Source organism: Colobus angolensis, unplaced genomic scaffold (genome assembly GCF_000951035.1).
Source record: "Colobus angolensis palliatus isolate OR3802 unplaced genomic scaffold, Cang.pa_1.0 Scaffold322, whole genome shotgun sequence".
In the NCBI taxonomy this organism is placed as follows: Eukaryota; Metazoa; Chordata; class Mammalia; order Primates; family Cercopithecidae; genus Colobus; species Colobus angolensis.
In genome coordinates, this window is record NW_012116511.1 from 340,275 (window position 1) to 351,116 (window position 10,842).

Here is a 10,842-nt window from a genome sequence, read left to right on the forward strand (position 1 = left end):
AGATTTTCAGGTTTCAGTGAGCTATGATTGCACCACTTCACCCCAGCCTGAGTGAATAGAAAGACCCTGTCTCCAAATATTATATAATATATATATATATGTTTTTTGATAAATTTATTGAAAAATAATGACAATGTGGGAGAAATTAAGGCACCTATTAAAGTGTTTTATTGAAGGTCTGCAGTTGGAGAAACATTATCCCTATTGGTGAACTGTCTCAGATACTATAGCATTTGAAATAAGATTAGAAACTGTTGTAGTGAGACCATTTAGGGTTGTGGGAGCATTTCTGGCCCCTGGTGAAAGGCCTTGGAGCATAGGTTGCAGCTGAATGTAGGATTATGTAGGGAGACTGCCGACTTGGTCTAGGTGGAGGCCAAGACAGCTTGTTTTGGCAGCAGGAATGCAAAGGACCAAAGCAGTTCAGGCCTGAATGAGATCTTACACTGGACCTATGAGAATGAGAAGAGCAAAGGCATGACTGTGTAGCTGCTTGGTAAAGCTGTGCTGGATAAAGGATTTGACAAATTTGTTAGCAGTGCCTTCAGGAAGATGATAAACCCTTGAGACTTGTTCCTTAATGGGAAAATGAACGTGTTTCTGCTCCTCTCTACATATAAAAACATTCATAAATCTAGTCAGTTTCATTGGAGATTCTCTACTTTCATTGGATGGCAGAAAAAGAAACAGGTCTTGCTCTGAAGTACTTGGTAGTGCTTGGTGCTAAAAACATGTCTGTATAGAGCTCATCTGTTATCACAATAGCTGAGATGGTGGACCAGCACCTGCCAGAGCCGGAATTGGGCTTCTAAAGTGCCCATTATTGGAGGAAGATGGAGCAACCTTGATAGCTGAGCCACGAATTTGGCTGGCAGCTGCCTGAGATAGGAAGATGATGTGTCCTTTCACACTTTCTGTTAAAGAAAGCATTTTTACATAAGCTGATTTCCACCAGGGGCTAAAAAGAGATCTCTCCCAAAACTGAAAGAATATTGTTATTCCTTCCATATGGCAAGAGCACTGTTATTCTGAATTAGTTCAGTCTGAAAACCCCAGCAGACATTTTCATGGTAATCAAGGGCAGTAAAATGCAGAAATGAGTGTCTTTATTCTAGCAATAAGTTTTATATTATGCAAGAAGTGCAAATGGAGACTACTCACGGAATGGGTATCAACAATTTTAGGGTGGGGCTGAGGGGAAGAAGCAGTAAAAATCCAGCACTGGTGGTGTATTCTTGCTTTGGGTCATCCACACAACCTTTTGTATGACCGTAAGCCACCACTGAAACGGGCATTTCTTACAGGTGACCACATTGATTATGTTTTATAAAGTGGATCACTCAACCTGTTAGTGTCCTGAACAAAGATTGGAACATAACCAGTCTTACACTTAGAATGCATTGAACATTTTTGATTTATGTTAACTGGAAGAATGTGGGGAGCACAACAGTAACCACAATCTAGTTTACCCCTAGAATTAAGTTTCTTTTCAATTACCTATGTTGTCTCTTTGGGGCTCCCACTGAAAGAGAAGAATTGTAGTGAAATGTTGACTTCTCTGCATAGTTAGAAATAGGTGAAATGTTGACTTCTCTGCATAGTTAGAAATAGGTGAAATGTTGACTTCTCTGCATAGTTAGAAATAGCTCCCTGTATTTTGGTATTACAGGCAAAGACTTGTATTCTCCTCCTCAGGAATTATGTGAACATTCCATTCTTTCCTTTTCCCATTACCAAATTGCCAACATTTCCACGTCGCATCATGCTGAAAGCTACATTTGTGGGTGAAACATACCTAGTGTGGGGATACTCCACTTGTTTTGTTCATGTTTGTGACAATAAGGATTTGTGAAAGCAATCAGGAAAAGGAGAGAAGCAAAGTCAGGTCCAAAAATGATACCTGAACAGTGTCATTTAAGAGTTGCTGAACTGCAAGAAGAGCAAGTGGAAATATTCTTGCATACAGAATCTACTGAGCTCTCTCCAAGGCATTCTTTTGCTATTCATTGGATCTCTACCAAGGTTTCTTCACCTCTAAAATCAGAATAATACGGGTTCCCATGGGATTATATAGTAAGGTGCTGCAGAATTTTATTTTTTAAATATGCCCTTTAGAGCAGACATAGTCACAATAAAAGTTAAAAAGTTACAATGTGTCCAGTGTATATACCCAGGAAATCTGTTCTTGGTACTTTTCAAGAGCTGCTGTTTTACTGAGTCTCTGAGAAGTCCTCTCGGATAATAGCTGCCACTTCTCAATGAGGTTCAGAACGAGTATCTTAGTATTCTTTCTATTTTGCTGTGGTTCTAGTTTATCAACCTATTTTATTAGCTGAACTGTTGACCATTGCTTGCTGACCAGTAGAAACTCATTGTGCTTTAGTTATTGGAAAGTCTCCAATGTCACGTCCATTTCATTCTCCGGTACAGGGATGAGCCATCCTTGGGATTATGTTGGCGATCACAAGTCTGGGACAGTTCTTCATTAACTGAAAGGAAAAATATTAGTTAATAATTTGGGGACATCTGAGTGCCACTGGTCATTTAGAGTTCATAAGGAGTATTGGCCAGCATATCTGACACTGGTGTCCTTGGCAAGTCACAGAAGTCCAGGTCTTCCAAGCAGGTCATATTACAGGATCTATCCTCACCTCCTCAGCCACAGCCAGTGGAAATGTAAAGGCTTCTTTCTAAAGAATGGCCCTGGTTAGAGCAGACAAATTACCACTGTAATGAGAATTGTTACATGCTAAGTATATTTGGATTTTGTTGATTGAGTTGAAACCCCCACAGCAAGTCACAGTGTCTGCCCCTGCTCATCCCTCCCAAAAATGTGTTTGGGCTCTAAGAGTCTTTAGACAGGTCAAATTAGTTTCTCCCTTTTACCTTTTGGCATATTTTACTGATGACTCTATTTCAACTTTTTGCAACCTGCTCATTCCTTAACCCCTTAATATATAATTTCAGTTAAAGCTACTCTACTAAAATATTAAAACTCAACCATGACATCGAATTACTGAATCTAGTGGCATTTTCCAATCCCTAGTTTTCTTCCTCAGTAGCATTTGACACAACCCCTCTCTCAGCCCGCCCCCATCATTCTCCTCCCTTTGGCTTTTACAGTGTGCCACCTCTGTGCTTTTATCTGCTCCTTGGCTTCAACTAGTATGTCTCTGGTGATAACTAGATTTGATCTTTAGCCCTGAGATCCCTCTTGAGATCCTGACACATATTCGTTGGGATCTTCCTGACACATCAGAAGACACAGCTCTCTTCCTGAAAGCAGTGTACACAACTGATCCTGCTTTCACCCTCAAAAGTTTTGTTTTCAGAAGTATAATTAATCAAGCCAGAGACCAGGAGCTTCTAATCTCATGGGAGATAACAAACATGTTTATAGACTTGAACCTGAAAATGCTCTCCTAGGCTCCCACATAAAGCCCGTGCAATTTATCCCTTGTTTGATACCTTGTATGCCATGTACCCCGGGACACGTGCACTTTCCCTGACCAGGCCTCCACACATGCTTATCGTGTTAGTCAGGGAATGTACATATGCGTTGGAGAGTGACAAACCCCCAACGACATGGGCCTCAAGATTTAATAGCCAATACTTACTGAGTGCTTGTTCTGTCCCAGGCACTGTGTGAAGCTCTTTGCAATCTTTGTCATTCAATTCTTGTGATGACATGATGAGCTAGTCATCATTATTAAATTACTGATGAGCAAACTGGGGCAGAGAGATGTCATGATGAAGTAATTTGCCCAAGATCAGAGCAACTGATGAATTCAGGATTTGATCCCAGGCAGTCTGACTTCAGAGACCACACTTTCAGCTGCTGAGTCACACTGACTTTCCGTAGATTATCACTATTTCAAAGGTATTCCTTTGAGATGGCCCATGGCTTAGACTTTTAACTCACTGAAATATGAGTAATTTATTCCCTTTTATTCTTAATTACCAATGGCTAGCTGCACAGTAGGGTGCTTTGAATGAGCGACCAGTATACAGATTGTAGAGCTGAAAATGGGTGACCTGAAGCATGAGATAGAAAAAAAGTGAACTCGTAAGAGTGGAGAGAGAACTGGAATGGAGAGGCCAAGAGGAAGCTCGTCAATCTACAGTGAATCATCCACCCAGTGAATAAAGTGTCTCTCTGCTAGGCACCAAGTGGAGAGTGAGAGAAGTGAAATAATGCCTCCCTCACCTAAAAGAGCTTGCAATTTGACTGTCATTTCATTTCGTTGGGTCTATTTAGGAGTGTGTGCAGAGAGATTCGATAGGCAGGTGGCCTTGTAAACACCCAAGGTCGTGGTTGTGGAAAGTCCTGCAAGCAATGCAGTGTGCCCTGTTGGATCACAGGTAAAGAAATGTGATCTGACTCAGGCAGATCTTTATGTGGAAGAATCACTATCATCAATAATTATTGTGACCCCTGTTATATTAAGAGATTGATCAAATTCTTCAAAGATTTTGTAAAATTCTTGCCTTTTTAAAACTGTCACACAGTTGGTGGTAAGTTGTTTATCTGCCTGGACCAAAAGGATTCAACAGGTAGAAGCATTACTGAGGACTTGGTACTCCAGAGGTGGTGTGTTGGTGAAGAGGGCTATCTCTGGAGCCAGCAAGGGTTCGAATCCTCTTTCCACCACTTTCTGGGTAGGTAACCTTGGGCAATGTACTTAATTATCCCAAAACTATTTTAATAATAGCTACTGTAATGCTATAATGACACAAACAGTGCCTTCTTAGAATTCTGAAGTCAGCAGGGATAATAATGACTAACAGTTGTTTGGAACAGGCACTGTTAAGAACCTTATATGTATTACCTCACTTAATCACCACACCAGTCCTCTAGTATGTCCTGCTGTTATTTCTATTTTACAGAGCAGGAGACTGAAGCTTCAAGAGATTGAGTAGAGTGAATATGAAGTTCAGTGAAAGATGCCTAACCAGCCTGTATATTATCAGTACTTTAGTTATTTGTTTTAGGATGTACATTGCTGAAGACCAAGACCTGGTCAACTACCTGACTTTCTTTTTGGGTCCAACTCTGTGCAGAAACGTTTAGGCATTTCAGTAGACACATTTAAAAATTTTTTTAAATAATGACTATTTTTGGCCATGTTTGTCATTTTAGACAACAATTTGTTCCTGATCAGGGTGATGGTGTTTTGGGGGTGGGATGGCCTGGAAGTAGAGGTTTGGAAATCTCAGGACTTGGGGAAATAAGATAATGAAAACTTCCAACCTAGAAGATGCAAAATGTCCATCACAATGGCTGATGCAGGGTTTGGCTCCAGAAAGTTCAAGACTCACACTTGCACCCCAAGAGCTACTCCTCAAGGAAATTGACACAGATTGAAGAGTGCGGGATGTTAGAGAATTTTCTTTCTTCCTTTGTGAGAAAATTGATGTTCTCTACATACTAATTAAATTTACATGCACCATTACCTCCTAAGGCTTGAAGTGTGGGGATTAATGTTGAGTGATTACAATACCTCCAATGCTTTCCATCACATCTTAAAATGGCTGTCTTGTCTGACAGACCCAGCTGTATGAGACAGGCAAGCTGGTTTTCTGTTTTAGAATGCAGGACTCTGGGGTTTTGTGAACGTGCCAGTTAATCTATCAATGTCCTTCTCTTTACAGGAACAAAATAGAAATGATTACACTTGCCATAACCCTGGTTGGAAGATTAACGACATGACATTTGACCATCTGTTTACAGTTTTTTAAGTGGATGCTGCGAAATGGAGATACAAACTGGTGATATTTTATTTCGAGTCCAGTCATCTCATTTGCCCTCAAACTGGAGAGAAGACAGTACTACTTACCCTTAGGAAAATGGTGCCAGAAAGAACTATAATTTTTCAAAGCTACATATTCTTAGAGTTCAGGTGGTTTTTCTTGTTAGGAGAAAGGCATATTTGGAATTAAAACGACCAGATCAATATAAAAATGAAAACATCCATCGTCTATAGTTGACTGCTAACACTGGAAAATGTAATCAAGAATTTCTCCAAAAAAAAAAAAGAAAAAAATAGATGCACTGATTCCGTGTGGGAGAGGAGGGAAATACAACCAAAAGATGGTTTGAATATAAACTTCAGGAGAGAATATATAGTACAGCTTGCCCATCAGCTGCTACCCTGACCAGGAATCTGTCAAGGACACCATCCAGGGCCCCCACTTTCCTCACCCAGCTTGTGTTGGGCCCAGTCTCTTTTTTTTTTTTTTATTTTTTGAGACAGAGTCTCGCTCTGTCTCCCAGGCTGGAGTGCAGTGGCCGGATCTCAGCTCACTGCAAGCTCTGCCTCCCGGGTTTAGGCAATTCTCCTGCCTCAGCCTCCCGAGTAGCGGGGACTACAGGCGACCGCCACCTCGCCCGGCTAGTTTTTTGTATTTTTTAGTAGAGATGGAGTTTCACTGGGTTAGGCAGGATGGTCTTGATCTCCTGACCTCGTGATCCGCCCGTCTCGGCCTCCCAAAGTGCTGGGATTACAGGCTTGAGCCACCACGCCCGGCCTGGGCCCAGTCTCAACAGAACAAAAACTGCCATCAGGGAGGACTACTTTAGTCCACTCAGCTATGCTGTCCTTCTTACAGGAAAGGGGTCTGGATCCAGACCCCAAGAGAGAGTTCTTGGATCTTGCACAAGAAAAATTCAGGGTGAGTTTGTAAAGTGAAAGCAAGTTTATTAAGAAAGTAAAGGAATAAAAGAATGGCTAGTCCATAGGCAGAGCAGCCCCGAGGGCTTCTGGTTGCCCATTTTTATGGTTATTTCTTGATTATATGCTAAATACAGGGGGATTATGCCACCCCTTTTTAGACCATGTACAGTAACTTCCTGTTGTTGCTAGGGCATTTGTAAACTGTCATGCTGGTGGGAGTGTAGCAGTAAGGACGACCAAAGGTCACTCTCGTCACCATCTTGGTTTTGGTGGGTAGGTTTTGGGTGGCTTCTTTCTGCAACCTGTTTTATCAGCAAGGTCTTTATGACCTGTATCTTGTGCTGACCTCCTATCTCATCCTGTGACTTAGAATGCCTCAGCTGTCTGGGAATGCAGCCCAGTGGGTCTCAGCCTCATTTTACCCAGCCCCTATTCAAGATGGAGTTGCTCTTGTATGAACGCCTTTGACATCCTCACTAAGCATCCTCCAGATGGTTGGCAGCCACTAGTAATAGTGCTTCTAGTCATTAGTGTGCTTTCCAACCATAACTTTCAGATGGGACCCCATTGCCTTAAGTAACTGATGCACAAATTTTTGTTCTGCCATGATAAATAGCTCCTCCTGCCTCCTCAGTCACTCTTGCTGTAATTCCTACCTGCAGCCTGAAAGCTCCAGGCACACTTCAATTAGAGCAAGCCCAAAGGAGACAATGGGGAAAAAACACAGAAAATGGAGGCTCATTACCTGGCTGAGGGTGCCCCTTCACTGCAGAGGATCCTGCCTCTGGTGAAGTGCTCAGCTCTGACATTTGGGGAAAAGACTTAATGGAAAAGTCCAGGTTATTATTGTAGCTCTTTGATCAGACGTTTAATGAGGCCAGAGTCAGAAACATACAGATTTGCAACACCTCCTCTAACTTCTGCTGATTTTGTCAGATGCCTTATGTGGTTTTCTAGAACTGGGATTATTTTCTCTTAGTCTAAAAAACCCATAGTAAAAATCCGTTCCAGTATCTGGGACAATCCCTGGTGTATGATAAACTGACAGATATTTGTTGAATAAATGAATGAGAATTATCACTATCCAGAATATGACATAAGTTTGGAGTAAGCTTTAAAGTTGGTGTCATGGTTCTACCCAGTGATCATGGACCCTCATCGTGAGAGGCTGACATGCTTGCTTTCCCTTGGGTTAGATCCTATGCTACAAAAATAAAGGCTCTGAGATGGAAGGGACAGACTTACAGTTGTGGGCAAGTCTAGAAGTCAAGAAAAGTCAGTAGTGCGTCAGAATTTGGAATGAAGAAGGGGGAAGGAAGTGTGAAGAAATGAGGTTATTGGGAGCCTCTGCTCCCTTCACTCAAATCCGTCAGAAGTAGTTTCAATTGTATTGAGTTACAAACTTGTAGTAACTTTTGTCTGAGACTTGATCTCTAGATAACTGGCACAGTCAGGGATGTGCCGAAGATAGGAGGGCATCACCGTGCAGTCATCACAGAGCTGTACACACATGGAACGGGCTGGCACCTGGACTGTGTTTCCCCTGCATCAGCCCCTATGATGCCAGGCCATATCCTGCACGTTGACTTTTCAAGGGCATTCTAAAGGAATGTGATTGATACATTTATACCTCAGAATTATCTAAATAAAATACCATAGACCCATTTACATGTTACATATTACAAATGTTTTTCCAGGAATGAGTAAAACTATAAAACAGATTCACCCTATTTTTGCAGAGTCTATCCCAAATACCAGATGTCCCACTGAATTAACTGGCCTGTAATCGCTGGGAAGTAGAGGCCAATAAGGGATCTTGATATCTATGAGGCTATCTAGACCTGTACTTGCTGCAGTTTTTGAAATACTGAAAGTTTCATCTAGCCAAGGAGGCAGCTGGAGATGAAACTTGGAAACTACAGGAAGTCTCCAAGTCCCCAATGGTGACATCAGCATCCTTTTATTGTCCCTGGGACGTTCAGTGTTCATGGGAGGCTGAGATGCAGTGAGTGTTACTGATGGGAATCTTTGCAACAACTCTGAAAAACTTTTCGACTTGGAAGACACTGAAGGGAAGCCATGATTAGGATACTGGGAATTTCTTATTTTCTCTTCCTTTTTGGAGGCTGCTTCCGGGGTTCAGTGGTAATGAATGGCTGGGTGACAGAGCATCCAACAGACTGGTCTTAGGGCAATAGAGGATAAACTGACTTAACAAAGAAAAGGATTTATCACATGAATATTATAGAGTGAGGCAGAATATGGCTTGACCACTCAACAAAAGGGCTGTTCATGAAAATGAGACATACAAAAAATGAAAGGCTGGGGGATATTTGAGTAAGTTATGATGAAAAACTTGATTCCATGACATACTCTCTGTGTCTTCTAGGATCACTTTATGTTCTCAATCTCATCTTAGGAACAAATATCCCTCATTGTACTTCTGTTAGTTAGGTTATATATTATAGCATTAGTGATTTAAGATTTTGAACATCTGTTTACATAATAACATACATGAAGGCATTTCTTGGACTTGCCAAGCTTTTGTGGAAGAGGAGGGGTTTTCAAATTTGTTTTGATATGACACTATCTGAATTAAGAAATATGACTGGTCTTTGTTGATTTTGCTAAAATAGTTGTTATCCTTGATGATATTAATCTCATGTGTACTTGGCACAGTATTAACACATAGTCTATCTAGTTACAGCCCAGTTTCATTAATTTTAATTATAGCAGAATAAACAGTGTCAATCCAAGACCCAAATGTCCATTCCAAATCACCTTAAGCTTCCTGAGTTTTTTGGGGTTTTTTGTTTTTTCTACCTTAAGACTGTAATCCCATGGAACGTTTACACCAAGGTCAAATATTTATCTATCAGGGCTTTACATTTACAAAGACTGTGACAGCAGAATGTTTGAAACATTCCCTGACCATTCCCTGACATTCAGTGGATGAGAAAATCATGCGTGTGCACACACATGGACGCATACACATGCACGGACATGCACGCACATGGCCACATAAACACATCTGTCATGTAAAGAAGGCAGACCATGATCAATGTTTTCACGTATGTGACTCTATTGCCTTGAGAGAGAGAGAGACAAGCAGCCACATGTCAAAATTGCTGATTCACAGTATATCTGTGATGTGCTACAGGTGAGGCCCCCTACAGCGGGCCTTCACATCCCAGCACAAGATCCACACAGTGCAAAGGATCAAACTTGGCCAGATTGGTCAAGGAACTTGAGAGAACACTGATTGAGAGACCTACAAAAAAAAATGTGTTTCTCCTGGCCAGAAAACACTGACCGTGCATCAGTATATTTCAAGGTGTGCGGTGGGAAAGGATGCCCAAGTCCTCCCTTGTGTGGCCTCACACTTACCCTCAATCAGTTTGATCCTGAAGTAGGCAATGAGGAGGAGCAGCAGCAAAGTCACAGGGAGGAAAACCCCAGAGAACAGGAACCAGCCAGGGAGCTCCCTCATGAAAGCTGACAGCACAGAGCCCATTGCCAACCACACAGACCCCACGGGGACCGTGGGAGTCACAATCGGGACCAGGGCAACTTTACTCTGAGGCTGCACTTGTTTTCTTCTGGGGCTCTGGCCTTTGCTCAGCATGTCTCAGTGGAACTTTGTGTGGACTTTGCTCTATTTAAATAGCCTGCTGAATTCTGATAGGATTGCTGGCAGGTTACTCTGTAACTCAGCTACTAAGTGTAGAGGAATTGAAAGGTCCGTCTTCCAAGCGCTTTCAGAGATAAGTATTTATCTGGCAGGGGTAGGGATGACCCTGGGAAGCTGAGTTTTTTTTCTGTGACAAGTTTATTTGGAATGAAAGTTACCTGACCAAGCAAACCTCGTTGTTACATATATTCTTTCTATGTATTCTCAGACGTAGAAGTTTTCCCTGTATTTCCTAAATTTTAGAGTTAAAAATGTCTTAATAGTTATGTCACTGTACCTAAGTACTTATGTCCATAAAAAAGTAAATTTTCCTTTATACATAGTTGATACAACTAATATCAAGGAAAGAGAAATGAGGGTTTCCCCACATGTAGAAATTCTTCCTCGTGTCCTCTTTTATTTCACTGAGCAGTGGTTTGTAGTTCTTCTTGAAGAGGTCCTTTACATCCCTTGTAAGTTGGATTCCTAGGTATTTTA

The 10,842-nt window shown here is 41.6% G+C and overlaps 1 protein-coding gene across 1 annotated transcript; it reads right to left on the reverse strand.

Annotated features, from left to right (window-relative positions):
• Positions 1 to 2,071: 2,071 nt before the first annotated feature.
• Positions 2,072 to 10,530, reverse strand: SMLR1 (small leucine-rich protein 1). Its single transcript, XM_011951640.1, has 2 exons — positions 10,062 to 10,530; positions 2,072 to 2,489 (listed from the first exon to the last, which is right to left on the reverse strand). The coding sequence occupies exons 1-2, from the start codon at positions 10,297 to 10,299 to the stop codon at positions 2,404 to 2,406; spliced, it is 324 nt and encodes a 107-aa protein (XP_011807030.1). The 5' UTR covers positions 10,300 to 10,530; the 3' UTR covers positions 2,072 to 2,403.
• Between the last annotated feature and the right edge of the window lie 312 nt (positions 10,531 to 10,842).

Coding starts and splice junctions, on each gene's coding strand:
- SMLR1 (XM_011951640.1), bottom strand. CDS start 10,299: ATGCTGAGCAAAGGCCAGAGCCCCAGAAGAAAACAAGTGCAGCCTCAG. Junction 2,490..10,061: donor CAGGATCAAACTGATTGAGG/GTAAGTGTGAGG, acceptor TTTTCCTTTCAG/TTAATGAAGAACTGTCCCAG.